This window comes from Pituophis catenifer, unplaced genomic scaffold, assembly GCF_029215685.1.
Source record: "Pituophis catenifer annectens isolate HBS135680 unplaced genomic scaffold, rPitCat1.0.hap2 SCAF_13, whole genome shotgun sequence".
Lineage (NCBI taxonomy): Eukaryota > Metazoa > Chordata > Lepidosauria > Squamata > Colubridae > Pituophis > Pituophis catenifer.
In genome coordinates this window covers 5,803,085-5,829,834 of record NW_027256893.1, presented here as the reverse complement: position 1 = coordinate 5,829,834, position 26,750 = coordinate 5,803,085, and the positions used below count along the sequence as shown (strand labels likewise).

Genomic DNA, 26,750 nt, shown 5'->3' with positions numbered 1-26,750 from the left:
CACTGTTAGGAAGTTTCTCCTTAATTCCAGGTTGCTTCTCTCTTCGATTTGTTTCCATCCGTTGCTTCTTGTCCTGCCCTCTGGTGCTTTGGAGAATAAATTGACCCCCTCTTCTTTGTGGCAGCCCCTCAAAATACTGGAATATTGCTGTCATGTCCCCCCTAATTCTTCTTTTCTCTAGACTGGCCAAACTCAAATCCTGCAGCCGTCCTTAAGTGTCCGTTAGGGGCTGAAAATTGCCCAGAGAAGCTTCATTTATTTTTAGCACTTGCATATGTACACTTGCATTTCACATTCCTTCAGTCCTAGGACTGTTTACTCTATTTAAAATGTTCCTCTCATTTCCCAGCCCACTCCCCGCAGTAGGTTAAGCTTGTGAGTGGGGCAGGGGGTGGGGAAAAAAAACCTTTGGACCCCCTCTGCCCATTATTTTTGTCATTTTTCCCCCCCAGATGGAGAAAATCTTTTGAGCTTTTCTGCAAAGCCATGGAGCTGGATTGACTTCCTTGAGAAGTATTGTGGAATTGTTGATGTCCACTTAGACCTGATAGCAATAAAACACCCACTCCTCCTTCTCTTTTCAGGCATGGAGGAGATGGCTAGAGAGAGCATCAGCTTGCTAGCAAAGCCATCTCTGGAGTCTGAGAGCCGCCAGCTTTCCTCATCGGGTGCCATCTTCATCTTGCTCAAATCTGCCCTGGGAGCTGGACTCCTAAACTTCCCCTGGGCCTTCAATAAAGCTGGTGGAATGGCCCCAGCGATCTCCGTGGAACTGGTAAGTGCCAACGGAAAGTTCTCCAGATGTCTTGTGGATTGGATTACCTGAGATTGCTTGAGGATTGGATACCTGGGATCGCTTGTGGATTGAACCACCTGAGATCTCTTGTAGATTGTCCACCTGAGAGCTCTTGTGGATTGGACCACCTGAGATCTCTTGTGAATTGGACCACCTGAGATCTCTTGTGGATTGGACCACCTGAGATCTCTTGTGGATTGGACCACCTGAGATCTCTTGTGAATTGGACCACCTGAGATCTTTTGTAGGTTGGACCACTGAGATCTCTTGTGGATTGGATACCTGAGATCTCTTGTGGATTGGATACTTGAGATCTCTTGTGGATTGGATACCCGAGATCTCTTGTGGATTGGACCACCTGAGATCTTTTGTAGATCGGATAGCTGAGATCTCTTGCAGATTGGACTACCCTGAGATCTCTTGCAGATTGGACTACCCTGAGATTTCTTGTAGATTGGACTACCTTGTCCTCATGGAATAAATAGTGATAAATTTCGGGTCATCCAGTCCTAACTGTTGATTTGGAAGTAAGTTCCACAGGTTGCTAATAACCTAAGGACGGAAGACTAGAGAGGTCCTTTGACAGAAATGCAGCTACATGTAGTCCTTGACTTACAAGCATTTGTTTAGTGACCGTTCAAAGTCATCGACATTGGGGAAAAAAAGCGACTTGCAGTCGGTCCTCACCCTTATGACTGTTGCAGCAACCCCAAAGTCACGTGATCGAAATTCGGGTACTTGAGAACCAGCAGGTTTTAGTCTTCTGGGGTGATGCGGTCACCATGTAGAACCTTCTGACGGGGAAAGTCAGTGGGGGAAGCCAGTTCTGCTTAACAACCATGTGATTCACTTAATGCCTGTGGCAAAAGTCATGAAATCGGGTGCGACTCATTGAACCTGAGTGGCGCAGCAGACGAATGCTACTGTTAAAGGTAGTATTTAGCTTCCAGCTGCCTGCAATTACTGCGAGTTCAATTCTCACCAGGCTCAAGGTTGACTCAGCCTTCCATCCTTTCTAAGGTGGGTGAAATGAGGACCCAGTTTGTGGGGGCAATAAGCTGACTTTGTATAAAATATACAAAAGTATGAAGGCTATCGCTTAACGCCTTGTAAGCCACCCTGGGTCTCTGGAGAAGGGCGGCATATAAATCAAATTAAAAAAAAATAAAATAAAACCCCCGCCTGGCTTGTCCATGGAAATTCTGGCCCTAAATGGGATTGTAAATTGAGGATGACCTGTATTTGCCTAGCAGTGCTTGGTTCTGATTTAGCATCTTTCTCTTCCTACAGCCCACCTGTACATGAAAAGCTATTTTATGCCATTTGAAAAAATAGGTTCAACTGAGCTCTCCCCTTCAGAGTGGAGAATGGGCATTGAAAAAGCATGCTGGCTCTTCATTTAAGGATGAATAATTTAAATCCACGGTGCATTATTTATATTCGTGTGCTGTTCTGTTCCTTCCCTGTTCCTCCCATATCCCATAAAGCACAGTGTATGGTTTATTCTTTATTTAACCACAACATTGACTTGAACAACCCTAGAAGGAAAGTTAGGTATGAGAAGAAAAGGAGGAAAAAAAATTATAATTTAATGGAATTTGGAGTGGATCTCTCTTAAAATAATCTACATTTCAAATTATTTTAAGATTTCTTGATGTCCTTGGGCAATGTAGCTTTTGATTTTCAGTAGGTTTAAGGTGGTCAAAACCTTTACACTACAAAAGGAACATTCCTGGAGATTGTGAAAATATGTCCAAAGCTGCATTGGCCAGGATGGAGATGGGGGGGGGGAGGGAGAGACCATCTAAAATCCACAGCTGTTTGGTAGCTTTATTGCAACCAGCAATGTAACATAATAACATGTTCAGTCTTTTCCATTTCTGAATTTCTCATCAGATGAGGTCTCTCTCCCTCTCTCCCTCTCTCTCTCTCTCTCTGTCTGTCTCTCTCTCTCTTTCTCTCTCTCTCTCTCTCTCTGTCTCTCTTTCTGTCTCTCTGTCTGTCTGTCTGTCTCTGTGTGTGTGTGTCTCTCTCTGTCTCTTTGTGTGTGTGTGTTTGTGTCTGTCTCTTTCTGTCTCTCTGTCTCTCTCTGTCTGTCTCTGTGTGTCTGTCTCTCTGTCTCTCTTTGTCTTTCTCTCTGTCTCTCTCTCTCTGTCTATCTCCCTGTGTGTGTGTGTGTGTGTGTGTCTGTCTCTGTCTCTGTCTCTGTCTCTGTCTCTGTCTCTCTCTCTCTCTGTGTGTGTGTTTGTGTCTGTCTCTTTCTGTCTCTATGTTTCTCTCTGTCTCTGTCTCTCTCTGTCTCTCTCTCTGTCTTTGTGTGTCTCTGTCTCTGTCTCTCTCTGTCTCTTTTTCTGTCTCTCTGTGTCTCTCTCTCTGTCTCTCTCTGTCTCTCCCTGTCTCTCTCTCTCACACCCACACAGCACCACCAGCAGGCAAGTAAAAAACAAGTCCTGAGATTTATACATCGATATAAACATCCTGAGAAAGTTATACATGCATCCAAATTCTCCACATTTTAAAGAATATGATCCTTTTGTGTCCAATTCCACACTATTTAGTTGCATCAACAAAATGGCTTGTCTTGTGTCATAGTAAAGGCTAATAAATTTACAGTTGCATTGGTCCATGAAAATTTAAGCCTTAACATGTGTTACTAATTTTTTGGTAAATTTGTAAAGAAAATCATATATTTGAACTTCAAGCAGGATTGGGTTACTTATTTCTTTTGATGGAAAACTGTTTTGTAATATTCAGCCAATGCCCACGTTCTGAAGCTGGCTACGTTCTGATAGACACTTTTGCCTGAGAGCTTGCTTGGTAAGAATCAAGAACCAACCTTCTCAAACATCTAAAGAAAAAGATGAGCTTGTCATCCCTGGCAGATGAAGCATACTTTCAAGCCAATTGTTATTATTCATCATAAGCTTTTTATCTGAGTTTTTGTGAGGATGAAACTGGAGTCAAAGTTTACTTATCCATTCTTCCTTCTGGAGCTGTGGTTAACAACAGCCTATTAATTTGTTGCATATTAATTTGTCCCAGGGAGGACAAAGTTTCTCTTGCTTTTTCTTTTCTTACAAGTTCTAAGGAGGAATTCCTGACAGTGAGAACAGGAAATGGCTTGCCTCCAGAAGTAGTCGGTGCTCCATCGCTGGAGGTCTTCAAGAAAAGAATGAACAGCCATTTCTCAAGAATGGAATAAAATCTCCTTCCTTGGGCACGGGGTTGGACTAGAAGACCTTCAAGATCCCTTCCGGCCCTATGATTCTCTAAGTAAACTGTGACATTAATTTCACTTTTTATCCAAATTGTAGGGTCTAGAATTTAGGACAAATGGAAAAAATGCGCAATACATCCTCAGCAGCAGTTCTCTCAATTTGATCCCCTCTTTAAGGATGAAAACTTGGTTTACATCACATGCCTAGACTGGACTAAACACATTTGTGATCTGGGGTTCTGTGGGGAACCTGGTCATGGACTTAATCTGTTGGGTGAATTGGGCCATCATGTTAATATAGATGATTTGGGCATAACATGGAATGTACATGTGGACGATATGTTGGGCTAATATGAGTTGTGTGAACTTGGTCTAATGTATCAAGTGGATGGGCCAATGGTAAGAGGTCTGCCATGTACCTTCTGTAGAAATGCAAGTAGTGACTACCCAAGGTAATTCTTAGAGAGACTCCTTAGACTTCAGCACCATGGACAGGGACATATTTCATTGGCTTGTTTTCAGTTGGCTTCTACAGTACTTCTCTTCAGTGTCTTCTTCTCTTGTCTCTCCTGGCAGGGATCTTTGATATTCCTCATTAGCGGCTTAGTAATCTTGGGTTATGCAGCTTCCATCAGCACTCAGACAACCTACCAAGGTGTGGTGAGAGAAATATGTGGATCAGCTGTGGGCAAGCTTTGCGAAGTGTGCTTCATCTTGAACCTCTTCATGATCTCTGTGGCCTTCCTCAGAGTTATGGGAGATCAACTAGAAAAATGTGAGATTCCTGGATTCCCTTGGAATTTGCTAACTCTGCTTTGGGACTCGACAGTCTTTTTTTGGCTGGGTGAGGTGGTGGGGAGGGTTTTTTGAGCAGAAAAAAATACTCAGTTATGAAGTTGGCCATTCTGCGCCAAAATGTTCAGCCTCTCCGGGATAGCCCTAGACGTTATGATTTAAATGAGGGTTGTCTAACCTTGGCAACTTTAAGAGCTATGGACTTCAACTCCCAGAATTCCCCAGCCAGCCATGAATTCTGGGAGTTGAAGTCCACAAGTCTTAAGTTCTCTAGCTATGGTGGTTGGGGAATTCTGGGAGTTGAAGTCCACAAGTCTTAAATTTGCCAAGGTTGGACACCCCTGATTTAAAGCATATATCCTAAGGTGCTTGGTTTACTCTGATGCAATTCTTCCAAGCTTCGTAGAAGGATTAGATTCAGGACAGTAGAAGTCAATATGATCAATCACACATAGACAGAGTTTGTTCTCCATTCTAAAATGAGTGCATGGAGTAACTGGCATGCCCAGTGATGTTTCAAATCTCCCCTGACTTGATTCATTTTGTTTTTACATACAATTTTTTATCTACTAAGAATCTGGAGAGCTGCAAGGCACCAACCCTGGACTTCAGCTTTATTTCCTGGACTATCTCTGTGTCCTACGTACTGTATTTTTCAGAGTATAAGACGCACCTTTTTCCCCCCTAAAAGGGGGTGAAAATTTGGGTGCGTCTTATATATCGAATGTAGCCCCGCCCACCCGCCGGCCCCCACCCTTTGGTCTCTGCCTCCCAGCAATTTACCTCCTTGCAGCAAGCAGCAAGAAGAAACAGCCCATTTCAGCTTCAGCACAGCCTAATTAGACAAGTTGATTGTCCCTCCTGACTCTCAGCTGTTTCAGGCTGCAGGGATTGCCATTGCCTATTGCTGCGTGGGCCTCTGCTGCTTGCTGCAAGGAGGTAAATTGCTGGGAGCAGATTTTTTTTTCCCTTGTGCTAATCAAGCTATGCTGAAAACGAAAATGAAAGTAAAGCAGGCTGTTTGCTGTAAGGAGGCTAAATTGCTGGGAGGCAGAGGCAGATTTCTTTTTCTTGTTTTCCTCACCAAAAAACGTAGGTGAGTCTTATAGTCCGGAGCGACTTATACTCCAAAAAATATGGTAAGCCCCAGAGGAATTGCTAGAAAATAAAATTTTCTTGGATATGTGGCCACCTGTGCAGAAGAAAAAAAATGTTCAACTTGACTTATGGCCTTAGAGCAGGGCTTTCAAACTTGATTCCATTGAGGGCTGTTTGACCTTGGGGGACCGGGGTGGTGGGCGTGGCTGGGGCAGGTGTGGCCAGGGTGGGCGTGGCCAGCTCAACGTCACTCATCAATGCTCCGTTTTCGGCCGCGACGGCCTCCTGCAGTCCTCTGCCAGTGAAAACGGAGCTCAGGGAGGCCATGCACAGCTCTCCTGAGCTCCATTTTTGCTGGCAGAGGCACCGCAGGCTGGTCCTTTCCTGTTTCTAGGGTGGCCCCATAGGCCAGATCTAAGCACCCCATCCTGCAGGCCTTGAGTTTGACACACCTATCTTAGAAGTTCTTTTTTGGGGAGTTATTGAGGTTGGTGAGGACCATGCCAGCTTGTCTTCTGATAAGCTTGTGAAAGTCCTGAATCAAAGTAAGATTCCATGGGAGCAATTGAAATCATCAATGGTGCATGACTTCAATTCCAACAGTCAAAATACTAACCATAAAAAGAGGTACAATTCAGTGGTGAAATTCAATTTTTTTTTACTACTGCTTCTGTGGGCGTGGCTTGGTTGGCATGGCAGGGGAAGGATATTGCAAAATCTCCATTCCCACCCCACTCCAGGGGAAAGATACTGCAAAATCTACATTCCCACCCCACTTTGGGGTCAGCCAGAGATGGTATTTGCCGGTTCTCCAAACTACTCAAAATTTCCGCTACCGGTTCTCCAGAACCTGTTAGAACCTGTTGAATTTCATCCCTGGTACAATCGTAGGTCATGTCCATTTTTAACTGGGTAACACATGTGACTATGTGGGATTTTATTACCTTTTTTGTAATAGGTGTTAAGAAAACCTATTGTTTGCTAGGGGGCATTTTCCCCAGAAAACTGGAAGTAAACATCAGTTTTTTTGGGGAAAAAAACCAACATAAATCAAGGTCATGTGACTGCAAGATACTTCCAATGGCCAAAAATGCTGGCCGGTTGCTGAATGCCCAAAATGTGATCACATGACTGAGGATGTGGGTTAGAGTTAGGGTGCACAAGTCAGAACTTTGAATCAGGGTCCCAAATACCTTTTTCGTGGTATGATGTAACTTTAGAATGATTGCTAAGTGGTTGGTCATAAACCGAGGACTGCCTGTACGTTAAAAAAAACAAAGCAGAAGAAGACAAACTTCGGATACATTCAGGGGTGAAATCCAGCAGGTTCTGACAAGTTCTGGAGAACCTGTAGCGTAAATTTTGAGCAGTTTGGAGAACTGGCAAATACTACCTCTGGCTGGCCCCAGAGTGGGGTGGGAATGGAGATTTTGCAATATCCTTCCCCTGCCACGCCCACCAAGACATGCCATGCCCACCAAGCCATGCCACGCCCACCAAACCACGCCCACACAACTGGTAATAAAAAAATGTGGATTTCACCACTGGATTCATTTCCTGCCTCTTCTAACCCTGCCCTCTTCTAACTCTTTTCCAGTATGCGATTCTTTCTCCCTCAACGAAACCCTGCACGGAGACACTTTTCGCCAGCCCTGGTTTATCGACCAGCGTTTCACCTTGTCTACCTTGTGCCTCCTGGTGATTTTCCCGCTCTCCATCCCAAGACAAATTGGCTTCCAAAAATATACAAGGTAAGACAGAGTTCAAAGGGCCCATTTTTGGAACTGGGGCCCGTCAGGGATTAAGTCTAACTCCAACTTGGATCTGATTTACATCCCGGGTATGTTTTGGGAGGAAGTGAAACAGAATATGGGTTTTACCCTGGTTGGACAGAGTAAGGTGCAAAACAAGAGCACAGAATATAGAATAATAGGGTTGGGAGGTCTTCTAGTCCAGCGGTCACCAACTGGTGGTCCGTGGATCACTGGTGGTCCATGAGAAAATTTTGGTGGTCCACAGAAAAATTATTTGCATTATTTATATTGCACTAAATCAGGGGTCCTCAAACTACGGCCCCTGGGACAGATACGTGCAATGAACGTTTGTGTTGCTGTAGAGTCTCCCCCTCGGGGTCTTTTTGTGTGGGTTGGAGGGGGGCAGAAATTCCGACTTGGGGTCTGTTTTAGCTTCCTGGTGCAGGGCTGTGGGCAAAGGCTGGAGGGAAGAGCCGCTGGTGGCAAGGAGCCGGAGGGCCTCGTTCCAGTGGGACTGCATCGTGGCCTGGAACTGGCTGACCATCTCAGCCTGCTGAGCCTCCAGCATCAGTACCTGGCCTTGCACTCCCACAGGTCTTCCCTCTGCTTGGAATGCCTATGCTCCTAGTCCTCAGTGAGGTGCTTCTACTGAGCCTCCTTCTCGGTCAGATCCAATTTGAACTGAGCTGTTTTGCCAACTCTTTCTCGTGGTGGCTGCTTAGCTCCAACAACTGCTTCCTGTTGGGGCCCTAAGGAGCCTGGGCGGGGAGGCAAGGAGTGGCTGGGAGGGGAGGGGCGAGGCACCCCTTCACATGAATGACATTGAGTTGGCCATGCCCACCCAGTCACATGACCACCTACCCACGCCCACCCAGCCGGTCATTAGGCAGATCATATTAGTGGTCCGCAGGATTTAAAATTTTGAATTTACTGATCCCTGAGGTCCGAAAGATTGGTGACCCCTGTTCTAATCCAACCCCCTGCTGAAGACCTTATACCTTTCCAGACAGATAGCTGCCAATCTTCCCTTGAGAATCTCCAGTGATGGAGCACCCACCACTTCCTGCATTCGCATGACTTCATTTTGTGATAGTTTTGCTGAAGGCTGGCACTGGCATCTGGTTTTCAGCAAAGTTGTGCCCATAGGGTTTGCTTAATGACCACGACCTTTGCTCAACGACTGCAGCAGTGGCAGCTTTACAGCTGTGGTGTTTGCTTAATGACTGCTGCAAAAAACATCATAGCATTGGATTGGTCATTTTACGACCGTCAAAATTTACGACCTTAACGGGCAGGCTCCATTATAGTCATATAACAGAAGAACAGAGTTGGAAGTGACCTTGGAGGTTTTCCTTTAAACAGAAGAACAGAATTGGAAGGGACCTTGGAGGTAATCTAGTCCAACCTCCTGCTCAAGCAGGAGACCCTACACCATTTCCGACAGATGGCAGTCCAATCTCTTCTTGAAAGCCTCCAGTGATGAAGCTCCCACAACTTCTGAAGGCAACTTCTGTTCCATCGGTTGATTGTTCTCACTGTCAGAAAATTTCTCCTTATTTCCAGGTTGAATCTCTCCTTGATCAGTTTCCATCCATTATTCCCTGTCTGGCCTTCGGGTGCCTTGGAAAACAGGTTGACCCCTTCCTCTCTGGGGCAGCCCCTCAAAGATCTTCTAGTCCCTTTACCATTTCAAACCATCAAAAGATGGTTGTCCAATCTCTTCTTTAAAACCTCCAGTGATGGAGCATCCACAACTTCTGGAGGCAAGGCGTTCCACTGTTAACTGTTGTCACCGTTAGGAAATATCTCTTCAGTTCTAGGTTGGTCCTCTTGAGGACTTCCTGCAGAATCTTTTGCCTCTGTCCAATTTTGCTCTTTCTGCGCATCTTTTCCAGTATCCTTGGTACTTTAGCTGCCTGCTACCTGATGCTGGTCATTGTGCTGAAATATTATCTCCAAACCAATCACGCTGTTAAGCAGGAACGTCTCCATTCTGCTAGGTAAGTATGGATATATAGACACCCGTAGTTGTACTTGAATTAGTCTCCTTGATGCAAGTCATACATTGTCGTGGGATTATGTGAGGAGACTCTTGAGAAAGTGCTGCTGAAACTCCTGTCTAGTGCTTCTCATTTGCCCTAGGGGTCAAACTAGCCCATAGGTGAGGGGCATCAAAGAAAGGTGTCAAACACATCGGATCTGGCCCTTGGAACCATCCTAGAAAATGTAAAGGGCCGGCTTCAGCCCAGTCTACTCAATGCGAAGAGGAAACATGCCAAGCTGGCCACACCCCACCCAGTTGGCCACACCCAGTGAGTGGCATCAAGCTGGCCGTGCCCACCCAGTTGGCTACAGCCACCCAGTCGGCCACACCCACCTGGACCCCCAAGCAGAGGTGGTATTCAGCCGGTTTAGACCGGTTCGCCTGAACTGGTAGCGGAAATCGTGGGTGGCCCTGGCCACCCGTCTCGGCTCTTTGCCATCTTATTTAGGTACATTTTGAGGCCAGGCGCATACACGGAAGGCAGGCGGATGTGCAAACCGGTAGTAACATAATGTGAAACCCACCGCTGCCCCCAAGGCAGCGGTGGGTTGCCCCCGGTTCGGACCGGTTCTATAGAACCAGTAGCAAAACCGGCGGGAGGCTCCTCCCACTGACCCTGACATCATCAGAAGCGATCTGCGCATGTGCAGAAGCAAGGCATGTACGCGATCCCATTGCGAACTGGTAGTAAAGGTAAGAAGAACCCACCCCTGCCCCAAGGTCCACCACAGCCCTGATGTGGCCCTCGATGAAATTGAGTTTGACACCCCCTGCCATAGGTGCCAAGAGATGCCATGGTCTCCAACAGGGTGACTGCAGTATTAGGCAGTATTATTCTTATCAATCATAATGATTATCTTCCCTGGGAGCAAACTGGATAAAATGTCCAGATGTGTTGATCACGGATCTTCTTAATGTGGGAACCTTTAATCATCTTTGGTGGCTTTGCCCAAAAATTAAAAAATTCTGGATGAAAATTAAAATATGGATAACAGAAATAACAGAAGAAGAGATTGACCTAAAACCTGAATTTTTTTTATTAGGCATACTTAAAAAAAGTAGTAGAAAAGAAATAAAATACATCACATTACATATAATTACGGCGGCTAGATTAACCCTAGCCCAATCCTGGAAATTAGAACAGTTGCCAACAGAGCAACAAATAATCCAAAAAATATTCATATGTGCAGAAATGGATAGATTAACTTTAAAATTAAACAACAAGGAAGACTCACAGTATTACAAAATATGGGACAGATGGTATGAATGGATCAATCGATGGAAAAAAAAACCTAAAGTCAAATATAGTAAGAAATTAAGGATAACAAATTTACACCGGCATTAAGAAATAAAGGTTAATGTATATATGTATTTACATGTTCAAATATAGATAGACAATCCTGTTTGTTAGTTTTTAGTATCTTTGCAACTTACAATTGTACTTTCTTTTGTAGAGCTAAGAACGTTTTGTACAATTTTTTATCTTTTTATATTGAATAAAGTTTGTTTTTAAAATTAAAAAAAAATGGGGGGGGGGGAAATGAAGTGAATGGTATTGCCAGAGAAAACAGATTTATTCCCTCACCACCTGGCACTGCTTTTCTGCCTGACCAACTTAGATAAGAATAAAAGATTAACAGAGCTGGAAGGGACCTTGTAGGTCATCTAGTCCAACCCCACCCCGCAGCTTTCCCAAGCAGAAGACCCTACACCAGTGATGGCTAGCCTTTTTGCCATCACATGCCAAAAGCGTGGGGAGTGTGTGTGGGGGCGTATCACGTGTGTGTGTGCCCAAACCCATAATTATATGCGCCCTGCCTCCCACGCATGCACGCGAAACACCCCCCTAGTGCTCCCCCTGCTTTTGGCACACGATGGCATGGTGTGCCCGGTAGGCCTATTTTTTACTCTCCCCAGTCTCCAGAGCCTCTCTAGGAGCCTGGGGAGGGTGAAAACAGTCTTCCCTACACCCCCTGGAGGCCCTCTGGAGGCCGGAAACAGCCTGTTTCCCTACTTCTGGTGGTCCCAGAAGGCCCGAAAATCAGCTGGCCGGCGCACACATCAGAGGTGGGTTTCAGCAGGTTCTGACCAGTTCTGGAGAACCAGTAGTGGAAATTTTGAGTAGTTCGGAGAACTGGTAGTAAAAATTCGGACTGGCCCTACCCTCAACTATTCTCTGCCTCCCGAGTCCCAGCTGATTGGGAGGAAATGGGGATTTTGCAGTAACCTTCCCCTGGAGTGGGGTGGGAATGGACATTTTACAGTATCCTTCCCCTGCCACGCCCACCAAGCCACGCCCACCAAGCCACACCCACAGAACCGGTAGTAAAAATTTTTGAAATCCACCACTGCTCCAAGGTCCCTTCCAACTTCTCTTCTCTTCTCTTCTCTTCTCTTCTCTTCTCTTCTCTTCTCTTCTCTTCTCTTCTCTTCTCTTCTCTTCTCTTCTCTTCTCTTCTCTTCTCTTCTCTTCTCTTCTCTTCTCTTCTCTTCTCCTTCTCCTTCTCCTTCTCCTTCTCCTTCTCCTTCTCCTTCTCCTTCTCCTTTTCTTCTCTTCTCTTCTCTTCTCTTCTCTTCTCTTCTCTTCTCTTCTCTTCTCTTCTCTTCTCTTCTCTTCTCTTCTCTTCTCCTTCTCCTTCTCCTTCTCCTTCTCCTTCTCCTTCTCCTTCTCCTTCTCTGCTCTTCTCCTTCCCCTTCCCCTTCCCCTTCCCCTTCCCTCTTCTCTTCTCTTCTCTTCTCTTCTCTCCTTCTCCTTCTCCTTCTCCTTCTCCTTCTCCTTCTCTTCTCTTCTCTTCTCTTCTCTTCTCTTCTCTTCTCTTCTCTTCTCTTCTCTTCTCTTCTCTTCTCTTCTCTTTCCTTCTCCTTCTCTTCTCCTTCTCCTTCTCCTTCTCCTTCTCCTTCTCCTTCTCCTTCTCTGCTCTTCTCCTTCTCTGCTCTTCTCCTTCCCCTTCCCCTTCCCCTTCCCCTTCCCCTTCCCCTTCCCCTTCCCCTTCCCCTTCCCTCTTCTCTTCTCTTCTCTTCTCTTCTCTTCTCTTCTCTTCTCTTCTCTTCTCTTCTCTTCTCTTCTCTTCTCTTCTCTTCTCTTCTCTTCTCTTCTCTTCTCTTCCCTTCCCTTCCCTTCCCTTCCCTTCCCTTCTCCTTCTCCTTCTCCTTCTCCTTCTCCTTCTCCTTCTCCTTCTCCTTCTCCTTCTTCTTCTCTTCTCCTTGCACTCCAGAGCTGAGTTCACATGCCTACTGATATGGGTCCACATGCCACAGGTGGCACACATGCCATAGATTCGCCATCACAGCCCTACACCATTTCTGACAGGTGGCAAGGCAAGATGATGGGACGGGGGCACCCAAATGTTCTTTTATTTACTTATATTTTTATTAAATGTCTATGCTGCCCATCTTATCATCAAGCTTCGCTAAGTGGATTACGAGATAAAAATGACAACGTACACTTTAAAAAGATAAATATTAACATTGAAATGCAGAAAGGTGACTAAGGAAGAAGCCAATCTACAACGGGGGAGGAGATGCATTCTTTAAATATCTTTCAGGGTATTTTCCTACCTAGATAGCCAATAGACTCTGATTTATTTGGCCGTTTCCATGTAGACCAATGGCAGGCACCTTCATAATGTACATCCTTGTTTTGTTTTTCAATCGCACAGCTCTTGGGCCTCCATGTTCAGCGTTGTCCCAACCATCTGTTTCGGATTTCAGGTAATAAAGTGAATATTTTCCCTTTTTTCCTTAAAGGGTGAAGGAGATATGGGAGCTAATCCATATCCTTTGTCCATCCTCGTTGCAAAAGGACACTTAAAGTTATAGGTATCTCTGAGGATGCAATAACTTAGATGTAAGTGTACCTTTTTTTACTATCAGGAGAAAAAGAGTAACTTTGTCATTGATTCCCCATTCCTTGTTTACTTCAAAATCAGGAAATTGAGAAGTCTTGAGATATGTTAAGCACCACCGACAATGCAACTACCCTTCAAAAAGACTTTAACTATATGTCAGAATATATATATATATATATATATACCTATAATGTATATATATATATATATACCTTAAGGTTATATATATAACCTTGGTTACGTAGGGAAAACCTGGCTAGAGGAAAACACACACACAGACACACACACACACATATGTATATATATAAAGTGTTTTACCGAGACACTGGTCTACTCCAACATGTGGGAGAGAGCATTCTGCTACTCCCACATGTTGGAGTAGACCAGGTGTCTCGGTAAAACACTTAATCTTTCCCCTGGCTCAGGTTGATGAAGGGAGGAGAACTTGTGACTCAGTGGTTAATACAACTGCCTAACATGCAGGCAGCCCAGGTTCGAATCCAAGTAAGGGTAAGGCTGGCTGATGAGAGCTAAGAAGCTTGAAATAGATCTATACCAGTCTCCCTTTATTTATCAGTAAAATGTATTTGGTATATATATCTATCTATATACCAAATATATATGTGTTGATATATATATATATATATATATATATAGATAGATAGATAGATAGATAGATAGATATAGATATAGATATAGATATAGATATAGATATAGATATAGATATAGATATAGATATAGATATAGATATAGATATAGATAGATATATATCTCAACACAAAAAATACAAATTAGATGGACATGACCTTGTAGATCAATCTGTCAAGGACCTTGGAGTACTCATTTCTAAAGATCTAAGTGCCAAAGCCCACTGTAACAACATTGCCAAAAAGGCATTAAGAGTTGTTTACCTAATCTTGCATAGCTTCTTCTCTGGTAATATTGTACTACTAACTAGAACATCGACAGCTTTAGGGATGTGAAGTGAGGAAGAAGTCAATGCAGTGAGTTCTGGGCAGGCAGGATGTTTAGCGCTCTGCTTTGAATTCCAGTGCTTTGTGTTTGCCTTCCAGTGTCATGAAGCCTGTGTGGCCATCTACTGCAGCCTGAGCGATAAGAGATTGTCCCACTGGGTGCTGGTTTCTGTGATGTCCATGCTCTTCTGTCTGTTTATATACTCCCTGACAGGTATCTTTCTCGTAACGTTCTCCGTCAGAGAAGAAACTTTTCACATCTGGTACCCTCAGAAGGTACTAATAAAGGAGAATATTTGTAGCTCAAGGTTGACGTGAGGGGATGTTCTCTGAGCTTGGTAGTTTTCTTGCAGATGTTTCATTACCCAAACTAAGTAACATCTTCAGTGCTAGTGAAGCCAGCACTGACGATATTACCTAGTTTAAGCCGGGGTATGAAATCTACTTACCTTCCCTACCAGTTCGGAAGTGCACATGCTGCGCACTCGCTCCGTGCACATGTGCGCTCGCATGATGTGCGCGCTTGGGCCCTCTACGCATGCACAAACCCTTCTGCGCATGCGCAGAAGGTAAAAAACAGGTTACTTCCTGGTTAAAACCAGGAAGTAATGGCATCTGGGCGTGCTGCCGCCGCTCCCGGTTCTCCGAACCACCCACTGCTGCCGCTCCTGGTTTGCACGAACCGGTGCAAACTGGTAACATTTCACCCCAGGTTTGAGCAATGAAATGCCTGCAAGAAAACAACTAAGTTCAGACGGCACCAGACTGGATTTCAATGCCACTCCATTCTAGTCAACTACTGGCTAGGCAGCCTGAGCATCGTAGCGCTTGAAATCTGACAAATAGATATTGGGATATATATTGATCCTAGATGGGAAATAGTCCAGTTTGCTGGAATTCTTATAACCCCTCAAGAAATTTCACTAAAAGCAACTTGGTGAGAATCATTGGTGGGCAAATAATTCTTTTGGGTTTAGAAGTTTAAGAGTTTGCCATACATTTTCTTTCACCCAAATAACTAAGCTAGTGGAGTTTTTAGTGGTCTCTGAGCTTGGTAGATAATTCATTGTCAAACTAGTTAACATCTTGTGTTTGTGTGCATGTGGAATTTGCTGCCCATTTACATATAGTTGCCAATTTGATTAACCACTTCCTTGATTAATCAGAGAACCATCAAGGAGGAAATCCCTACCAAAAGTGGAGAGTTATTATATATTATATTATATAATATCATGTTTCCCTGTGTCTTACATTAATTTTTGCTCCAAAAAATGCATTAGGCTGTATTTTCTGGTTAGGGCTTATTTTTTGGGAAAATACGGTACTAAATGCATTCATCTGGCTGACAGTCTTAACTGGGGCTTATTTTGGGGATAGGGCTTATATTACGAACATATCATGGTAGGACTTATTTCCAATTGGGTCTTATTTTGGGGAAATATGGTACTAAATGCATCCATCTGGCTGACAATCTTAACGGGCTTATTTTGGGGGATAGGGCTTATATTATGAGCATCCTGAAAAATCATGCTAGGACTTATTTTCTGGTTGGGTCTTATTTTTGGGGAAACAGCGTACTGTATATAATATATAATATACCCTGTCTCCCCGAAAATAAGACATCCCCTGATAATAAGCCCAATCAGGCTTTTGAGCACATGCGCTAAAATAAGCCTCCCCCCGAAAATAAACCCTCCCTGAAAATATTTAAATGCAGAGCTGGAAATCAGGTAAGACGGCAAGGGGAGCCCCGTCTTGCTCCACGTGCCCCAAAATAATAAGACCGCCCCGAAAATAAGGCCAAGGGCTTATTTCGGGGTTCAAAAAAATATAAGACAGGGTCTTATTTTCAGGAAAACACAGTATTATATATTATTATATATTATAAACGGGCAGAAGACCAGAGATTTATTTGCATTGGAAATTTTTCTGAAACGATGAGGCATCAGATCACAGATCGTCTAGTTATAACCTCATGGTTTATTTCCTGCCAGGTTTGTACGGCTACTTAACATTTGGAGCTGATGTCGCGGCGGATATCCTAATGTCCTACCCTGGAAATGATGTGATGGTTATTGTAGCCCGGCTGTTATTTGGCATCTCCATTATCACCATCTACCCGATAGTCCTTTTCCTAGGAAGGTGAGAAGCAAAAAATAACAGTTTCTAGGACATTCAGAAGTGTTAAAGTCTGTTTCAGAAAAACCCAACGGTTTGACGTTTTCTCAAAACTGGGTCACCACACACAGTCTTTTTATTCATCGAGGAGAACCAGCAAAAGACTTGAGTTGCTGTCAAGATCTTTTGGGAGACAGTAGGAAGTTCTTGGGACAACTGGGATGTAAAAGTGGTCTCGTCCCCCAGAAGGAGGGAGGGCATGGGAAGAGTTCCTGAAGTGACCCTCCCTAGTCTTTCAGAGAGTATAAGGAGAGGGGGGAGAGAGGAATACTTTCAGTCTTGCAAGATTTGTTAATGTAAGCTGACAATGAAGCTGGAGATCAGGGGTGAAATCCAGCAGGTTCTGACAGGTTCTGGAGAACCAGTAGCAGAAATTTTGAGCGGTTCGGAGAAACGGAAAATACCACCTCTTGCTGGCCCCAGAGTGGGGTGGGAATGGAGATTGTGCAATATCCTTCCCTTGGAGTGGGATGGGAATGGAGATTGTGCAGTATCCTTCCCCTGGAATGGAGTGGGAATGGGGATTTTTTTTTTAAATTTGATTTATATGCCGCCCTTCTCCGGAGACTCAGGGCGGCTTACAATGCGCTAAGCAACAGCCTTCATTCTTTTGTATATTTATACAAAGTCAGCTTATTGCCTCCACAAACCGGGTCCTCATTTTACCTACCTTAGAAAGGATAGAAGGCTGAGTCAACCTTGAGCCTTGGCGAGATTTGAACCTGCAGTAATTGCAGGCAGCTGGTCTTAATAACAGGGTGCTTTAGACCACTGTACTACCAAGGCTCTTTTGCAGTATCTTTCCCCTGGAGTGGGGAGGGAATGGAGATTTTGCAGAATCCTTCCCCCGGAATGGGGAGGGAATGGATATTTTGCAGTATCCTTCCCCTGGAGTGGGGAGGGAATGGGGATTTTGTAATATCCTTCCCCTGGAGTGGGGAGTGAATGGGAATTTTGCAGTATCCTTCCCCTGGAATGGGGTGGGAATGGAGATTTTGCAGTATCCTTCCCCCGGAGTGGGGAGGGAATGGGGATTTTGCAGTATCCTTCCCCTGGAATGGGGTGGGAATGGAGATTTTGCAGTATCCTTCCCCTGCCACGCCCACCAAGCCACACCCACCAAGCCATGCCAGCCCACCAAGCCATCTCCCCCTGCTGGAGATGATATTCACAGTTGTGTTTCCTGTCTTCAAGGACCAACAGTTCCTCTTTTAAAGACCACTCCGTCGTGGTTGATAATATTCACTTTTCTGGGTTTAAAGGAATCTGAGGAAGTCAAAGCTTATCTGGGAAAGTATTTAGAGCAGGGAGGTACAACCTTGGCGATTTTGACTTGTGGACTTCAACTCCCAGAATCTTCAAGCTTCCAAGGTTGAGAAACACTGCCTTAAACATTAATCCATTTATTCCTCTAGATGTGGGTGGGGGGGTGTCCAACCTTGGCCACTTTAAAACCTGTGTATTGTGTAGTTGATATTAAATGCAAAACAGTTCCAAAAAAGAAACAGACTTTATTAAAACAGATGAGCATTAGCTCAGATGGGTGGACTTCTGGGAGTTGAAATCCACCCATCTTCAAGCTATCAAGGTTGAGAAACACTGGTTTAAGGCATCACCAGATTCTTGAGCCATTATATAAATGCACCAATATGTCTCTTAGGTCGGTCCTCCAAGATGTGTGCCTCGGCTCCAAGCAGGGCTGCATCCAGATGGAAACCAATGAGAAATGTATACGGATTTTGCTGACCACTGCCTGGGTAGTAATCACCCTCATCATTGCCCTGTGTGTACCTGACATCAGCGAAGTGGTCAGCGTCATTGGAGGCATTGGGGCCTTCTTCATCTTCATTTTTCCAGGTAGGTCCATGTGTCTTTTCTCTCCTGGGAATCGTTAAAGAGTTTGACCGTCAAGGGAGGAGGGAGGGAAGGGGGGAGGGGGTAGCAGCAGCTGGTCAGGATGCGAAAACTTGCCTGATGACTTATTTTGTAAAAATAACCAGTCTGCTGATTTCCATTGAATCACAGAATCCTAGGGCTCAAAGGGATCTTAGAGGTCTTCAAGTCCACCCCCCGTTCAAGGCAGAAGTCCTTATGTCAACTCGGACAAATTTTTATTTTTATTTTTTTTTTAATTTGATTTATATGCCGCCCTTCTCCGGAGACTCAGGGCGGCTTACAATGTGTTAAGCAATAGCCTTCATACTTTTGTATATTTTATACAAAGTCAGTTTATTGCCCCCACAAACTGGGTCCTCAATTTATCTACCTTAGAAAGGATGGACGGCTGAGTCAACCTTGAGCCTGGCGAGATTCGATCTTGCAATAATTGCAGACAGCTGAATGTTAATAACAGGCTTTTTAGTCTGTTGAGCTATCCAGGTTCCTTGGACAACAAATGGTTGTCCAATCTCTTGTTTATTTTCATCCATCATCATTCATTCATTCATTCATTCATTCATTCATTCATTCATTCATAATATATTATCTTTTATCAATAGGAATAAAATACAAAACAGAAAAAAAAACATACATCGAAGTAACAACAAAAAAGAAAAAAAAATGTGTACAGAAAAGTACAGAAAAATGACCCAAACGTACAATTACATTAAACATATTTTAAAAAATCCACCCTCGCTGGATGTTGAAAAGAAAAATAAAATGAACCCTCCTTACATAACGGGCCTATAAACAGTTATAAACTTTCTCATCCTTGTTTAATAAGAAAAATATATTGTGTAAACAAATATATTACAGGAACTGGGTATGTCTAGTTTAATGAAGAGAAGGACTAGGGGAGACATGATAGCAGTTTTCCAGTATCTCAGGGGCTGCCCCAAAGAAGAGGGAGTCAAACTATTCTTCAAAGCACCTGAGGGTAGAGCAAGAAGCAACGGGTGGAAACTAATCAAGGACAGAAGCAACTTAGAACTAAGGAGAAATTTCCTGACAGTGAGAACAATTAATCAGTGGAACCACTTGCCTCCGGAAGTTGTGAATGCTCCAACACTGGAAGTTTTTAAGAAGATGTTGGATAACCATTTGTCTGAAGTGGTGTAGGGTTTCCTGCTTGGGCAGAGGGTTGGACTAGAAGACCTCCAAGGTCCCTTCCAACTCTGTTATTCTATTTCTATTTCTAAATATTTCGGATAAGGAGGTCTCTATCTAATAAGGAGCCTTGGTAGTACAGGGGTTTAAGGCACCCTGTTATTAAGCTTATTAAGACCAGCTGCCTGCAATTACTGCAGGGTTCGAATCTCGCCAAGGCTCAAGGTTGACTCAGCCTTCCATCCTTTCTAAGGTAGGTGAAATGAGGACCCAGTTTGTGGGGACAATAAGCTGACTTTGTATAAATATACAAAAGGATGAAGGCTGTTGCTTAACGCATTGTAAGCCGCCCTGAGTCTCCGGAGAAAGGCGGCATATAAATCAAATTAAAAAAAAAATAATAATAACTGAATTGACTCAACATCTGATCTCTCTTTCTCTCTCTTTCTCTATCTACCGTGTTTCCCCAAAAATAAGATCCTGTCTTATATTTTTTTGAACCCGAAATAAGTGCTTGGCCTTATTTTTGGGGAGGTTTTATTATTTTGGGGTGCGTGGAGCAAGATGGGGATCCTTTTGTCGTCTTACCTGATTTCCAGCTCTGCCTCCCTAACCCTAACCAGAGGAAATGGCGGGGACCGGCTGTGCATGCAGTTAAATATTTTTTGGGGAGGGCTTATTTTTGGGGAAAGGTTTATTTTCAGGGGGGGTCTTATTTTCGGGGAAACACGGTAGTCTATCTCTCTATCTCTCTATCGCTATCTCTCTCTCTCTCTCTCTCTCTATCTATCTATCTATCTATCTATCTATCATCTATCTAATCTATCTATATCTATCTCTATATCTATCTATCTATCTATCTATCTATCTATCTATCTATCTATCTATCTAATTATCTATCTAGTCTATCTCTCTCTCCCTCTCCAATGGAGCACCCACCACTCCAGTAGGAAAGCTGTTCCACTGATTAATCATTCTTACTGTCAGGAAATTCCTCCTTATTTCCAGACTGAATCTCCCTCTGATGAGCTTCCACCCATTGCTTCTTGTCTTGTCCTCTGGTGCTTTGGAGAATACGTCGATCCCTTCTTCTCTGTGACAGCCCTTCAAGTATGGGAAGATGGCTATCACGTTTCTCCTCAGCCTTCTTTTCATTAGTCTAAACAGACACAGTTCCCTCAACCGTTCATCATACGATTTAGCATCCAGACCTCTTATCATCTTCGTTACTCTTCTTTCTGGAGCCTCAGAATCATTTATGTATCATGGCGAATCAGAACTGGACGTAGATTACGTTAATACTCTACTTCAGTGTTTCTCAACCTTGGTAGCTTGAAGATGGGTGGACTTCAACTCCCAGAATCCCCCAGCCAGCAACGCGTTGCTGGCTGGGGGATTCTGGGAGTTGAAGTCCACCCATCTTCAAGCTACCAAGGTTGAGAAACACTGCTCTACTTAGTTAATTAATTAGTTAATTAGTTAATTAATTAATTAGTTAATTAGTGCATTAACTACAGCGCAGGTGGACAGATTCTACGCAGCAGCACTGGGGATTCATCGCAAAGACGTGTCTTCTCTACCAAAGCGAAGTTATATAACAATTTGTGGCAAACCCTTTGCACTGCTTACTCCTTTCCCTTTTACTGTTGAACCTACCACGGGCCACACAGTTTAGGGATTATAATTTTAGTATAGTCAGACCATGTATAATGAACAGACCGGATTTTATTATATATTTTAGTTGTTCTTTATTATTTTATACTAGAATTTTTAATTGTATATTTACTGAGCGTTTTTTTTTGTTCTGCATAAAAAAAATAAAGAGTGCATTATGGAGCGGTACGATCACTTTCCCCTCAAACACATTCGCGACAATGTTTTGAAGCCAAATATGATTTGGTTAAAACCTTCCATATGTGATTTAAACCTTCATTAGTTAAAGAAAAAAAAAACAATAGCAATAGGACTTATATATCGCTTCATAGTGCTTTCCAGTCCTCTCTAAGCGTTTTACAGAGTCAGCCTCTTGCCCCCAACAATCTGGCTCTTCATTTTATCCACCTCGGAAGGATGGAAGGCTGAGTCAAACTTGAGCCAGTGAGAATCGAACTGCTGGCAGTGGGCAGAGTGAGCCTGCAATACTGCATTCTAACAGGAAGGAAGGAAGGAAGGAAGGAAGGAAGGAAGGAAGGAGGGAGGGAGGGAGGGAGGAAGGAAGGAAGGAAGGAAGGAAGGAAGGAAGGAAGGAAGGAAGGAAGGAGGGAGGGAGGGAGGGAGGAAGGAAGGAAGGAAGGAAGGAAGGAAGGAAGGAAGGAAGGAAGGAAGGAAGGAAGATAGCAATAGCCCTTAGACTTAATCTACTGCTTCACAGCCCTCTCTAAGCTGTTTACAGAGTCAGCCTCTTGCCCCCAACAATCTGGCTCTTCATTTTATCCACCTCGAAAGGATGGAAGGCTGAGTCAACCTTGAGCCAGTGAGAATCGAACTGCTGGCAGTGGGCAGAGTGAGCCTGCAATACTGCATTCTAACAGGAAGGAAGGAAGGAAGGAAGGAAGGAGGGAGGGAGGGAGGGAGGGAGGGAGGGAGGGAGGGAGGGAAGGAAGGAAGGAAGGAAGGAAGGAAGGAAGGAAGGAAGGAAGGAAGGAAGGAAGGAAGGAAGATAGCAATAGCACTTTGACTTCTATGCCGCTTCACAGTGCTTTCCAGCCATCTCTAAGCTGTTTACAGAGTCAGCCTCTTGCCCCCAACCATCTGGGTCTTCATTTTATCCACCTTGGAAGGATGGAAGGCTGAGTCAACCTCGAGCCGCTCAGGATCGAACTGCTGGCAGCTGGCAGAATTAGCCTGCAATACTTTATTCTAACCACTGCGCCAACACTGATCTTTAAGGAATTGTTTATGTTGAATGCTATCTATTTTTTCTCAGGTTTGTGTTTGGTGTTTGCAATGGAGACTGAGCCCTTCAGGCCAAGAACCAAGTACGTTTACCACCCCTAACCCCTCAACCAATTTTTTTCTGCACAATAGGAACGGACAGTTTAGTTGCATTAGAATTAGTGGCTGGTTCCATTCATCGGTCATCTACTTTTAGGCATCAAATAGATTGAAGCCAATCCGCATCGCTTACTGCAAAGCGGCTTCCTCATTGTGTGACCAGGTGCAAAATGGATTCATGATTCTTCCAGCTGCATTTTTACAGCCTTTGCATAGGCTATGTGCAGTGGTGAGTTCCTTCTGGTTCGGCCCGGTTCGGCCGAGCCGGGTAGCGATGATGATATGATGTCACCGAACTGATTCTCTTTGTTTGGGAGCTGCCCCCTCCGCCCCCCCCATGTTATTCTTACCTTTTATTTGGCCCCACCCCCAATCTATTGCTGCCTCCCGAGTCCCAGCTGATCGGCTAGAAGGAAAAAAAACTGTTTAAACTCTTGTCGCGGGGCTTCAAAGGGCCGCCCTACAGCTGATCAGTGTTAAAAGGCAGTGTGGCAGTAGACCAGTGCCTCCAAAAACAAATGGGTAGACCGGTGCCTCCAAAAACAAATGAGTAGACCGGTGCCTCCCAAAACAAATGAGTAGACCGGTGCCTCCCAAAACAAATGAGTAGACCAATGCCTCCAAAAACGAATGAGTAGACCAGGACGTTCCAAGAACAGCTGTAGACCGGTACAGCTCTGCAAGCAGTTAAAAGCCTGGTAGACCAGTACCTCTGCTAAATCCTAAAGAATTGTCACATGACCATCAAGCCACGCCCTCAAAATAAGCCACACCCACAGAACCGGTAGTAAAAAAATTTAGAACCCACCCCTGGCTACGTGCTTTTGCAAAGCTTCAGCTGGGAAGAATCCTGAAGCCGAGAAAGTCGTGATCACAGCAGCTGGCAACATTTTGCAAAAACGTTAAGAGAGGCTTATTCCAGTGGTGAAATCTGAACTGGTTTACTACCAGGTTCGCTGGCTGCGCAAGCGCGCTGCATGCCAAATGCGCACTGCAGCATGCATGCGCATTGCGCACCACGCACCAAATGCGAGGTGTGTGCGTGCGCGTGCAGTGTACACCAAAAGGAAGCATGGGGTAAGTAGAACAGCGCACGTGGGTGGGAGAGATCAGCTGGGGCGATCTTTTTTTTACTTTTAAAAGCATTTTTTTTACAACCTATTCGCCCAACTAGGTTGTAAAAAAATCTTTTAAAAGGTAAAAAAAAAAAAGGCTGTGACGATCGCGATGCACAGCTGTGATCGTCAGAGCCTTTTTTTTTTACTTTTAAAAGCAAAAAAGTGAAACATTCTGTGCATGCGCAGAGGGTACAAAACATTACTTCCTGGTTAAAACCAGGAAGTAACAACAACCGGGTGGGTGGGCCGAGCCTCGCGCTGCGATCGCTACCGGATTGGGTGATCCGGTCCGAACCAGGAGCATTTCACCCCTGGCTTATCCGCCCATTTTGCCAAAGGGACTTGTTGGGCAAGCAGCAACCAATTTTAATAGGGAAAAAAAATAAAATTTATTTTTAAATGAACGTCCTGTCATTGTTCCGAGCATCCTGTCAACTCGGTCAGGACTCTGACACTTTGTTCAAGTTCAAGAGATCCTTTATTGAGTACATCATATCGGCACTTAGAAAGGTGAAACTAGCTCTAAATTATTCCCGCACTTATAGATAGTTAAAAGAATGAGATCTCCCCACCCCCCTTTGCCTCTCAGGTCAAATGGGCCAATCAGTCCAGATGTAGATTCTCGCTCAACTTCAACAGGTGTCCATTGACATGACCTTGTGTTGTGACCGAGGCCCACATAGTGATTGCCCAACACAATTCAGTCCTGAACAAACTTATTTTATTAAAACAGCTGGGAATTAATTCATTCTCGGCTTAGTCCAAAACAAATTCTTCATAACCAGTCCTACGGCCTTATCACCAACCTTTGATGTCTTTGGCAACCTGCCAAAGGCTTTTCTTGGCAAAACCCCCACAAAGTTCAAGAGACGCTGAAATCAACGGTGCTTTTCTACAAAGAACCCAATGACTCGTTGCTGCTCTTTTAAGCCTTATGGGAGTGGCCAATCATCTCCTGGCCTTACTCCTGAGTTGTCCTTTTTTCTTCAGCTGCTCTTGCCTTCTGGCAGCTCTTCGCATGCATGCACTGGGAACAGGCTCCTCCTGTTCCTCTCCCTTTCTGCTGTCAGCCTCCAGAGGCTCCGGGGTCTGCACATTGCTCCCAGATGGCCCTGGCCCCATCTCTGCCTCCGACGCAGAGCCCTCATCTGAGCCTTCCCCAGACTCCAGGACTGGCCCGTTGTCCTCCCCAGCCTCCTCACTGTCCGACTACGCTGCCAGCTCCGCAGGCTGCTGGCAGACCACAATATCTTGGTTCTCACGCTGGCTGGTAGATGTTATGGCTAGCTGGCTGAGCCACCACATTCCCAAGTTCCCCTCCCATGCGCTCCCTCCTCCCCCTTGAATGGCAACCAAGAAATGAAGCAGAAGTAAGCATGGCTTCAGCTGAGGTAGTTTTGCAGGTTGACACGTCCCGGTATTTCTATAAAAGCTGGATCTTCATCCAGGTTTTATAGAAGACATGTGTTCTGACCCAGCTCTCCAAACACGACAAAACCTCTGTATTTAAATCAATAATTCCTTTAATAGGAGTGCCAGCAGCCCCAGCAAATAGGTTCTCTCTCAACGCAGGCTAACAAGTTTGTCTGGCAGGGAGATGAATAGTTGTCTGCCACACCTATTCATCTCCGCCCCCTGCCTTTTATCCCCAGAGCTAGGGTGGGGCTTCGCTAGCAGCGGTGGCTCTTCCATCCCGAGGACCGGCCCATAGATTTCCACTGCTCTCCTCTCCTCTGCTTTCTGTGCATCTGCGCGTCAGGCACTGGACCCAGCTGTTCCTCCTCTTCCTCATCAGCCACCTCCAGACCTGGGGGCTGTTGACTCTCCATCTGAGGGCTGACGGACAACCCAGGCTCTGCCTTTGTCTCTCTCTCTCTCTCTCTCTCTGCCAGCTCCATTCCCTCTTCCCCCTCGGAGCTCCCAGGTTGCCTTGATGCTGATCCCGACTCCCATGCCTCCTCCTCCTCCTCCGATTCCGCTATTGGAGGGGCCGGTGGCCGATAGGCCACAACAATATGTGCAATACGGCCTCTTTTCCCCACTTCCTTGCAGGTCCTGCCTAATTGCCTGGGGAATCATCACCGTCTTTTGTGGAGCTTTCATCTTTGGGCAAAGCACAGCATCTGCCGTCATGGTCCTATTGCACAAACTCTAGCCAAAGTCATCAGGCGAGGTGATGTTGCCTCTAAGAGACGCTCTTCTTCACAACTGGACTATTGTGATGCAATGCTCCGTGTCACTGACAGATGCGGTAAAATCTCAGTTGAACGGGGTTAATTTTAGCAGTTCTTTGGAAGCAAAGAATTGCCTAAGAATTTCAGCACCGGCATTTGCAAATAATCCGGACAATTCATGCTATTTCCTTTGCAGTGATTTACACTGTAACATTCACATCAATTGCATCATTATACACAATGGTGCCAATGTAGTGAAAATGACATCATGGAAAAGAAATGGCAGTGACAGAACCCCCCACCCCCACCCCGTTCCTTAAATGGCCCCTTAAACTGAGATTTTACTATGCTGGTTATAATTTAACTCATACTCACATTTTATCAATCTGGTATTGTTAATAAAAGTGACGTGTTAGTCATGTCTCTTGTTGGATGGAGCTGTTTTTAAATATTCTTATGGATATTTAACAGGGGTGCTGGGCAGATTTTATTGCACATTACATACAGTCTTCAATTAATGACAGTTTGTTTAATGATGGTTTCAATTAATAACAGCTTCCTAAAAAGTCAGTTATATGACTAAACTCAAACTTATGACTGTTGCCCTACCGCTGTAGTGACCTGAGCAAAATTTAGATTCCTGGCAGCTCACTTGTATGACTGATTGCAGCATCCAGCACAGGGGTGAAATTGCTTAACAACCATGGCAAGAAAG

At 44.6% G+C, this 26,750-nt stretch overlaps 1 protein-coding gene across 1 annotated transcript; it reads left to right on the top strand.

The window, feature by feature from the left end:
• Positions 1–586: 586 nt before the first annotated feature.
• On the top strand, positions 587–26,016 carry SLC38A8 (solute carrier family 38 member 8). Its single transcript, XM_070953139.1, has 10 exons — positions 587–775; positions 4,590–4,788; positions 7,504–7,657; positions 9,556–9,660; positions 13,364–13,415; positions 14,626–14,740; positions 16,521–16,668; positions 18,365–18,561; positions 22,676–22,727; positions 25,914–26,016. The coding sequence occupies exons 1-10, from the start codon at positions 587–589 to the stop codon at positions 26,014–26,016; spliced, it is 1,314 nt and encodes a 437-aa protein (XP_070809240.1).
• Positions 26,017–26,750: the final 734 nt, after the last annotated feature.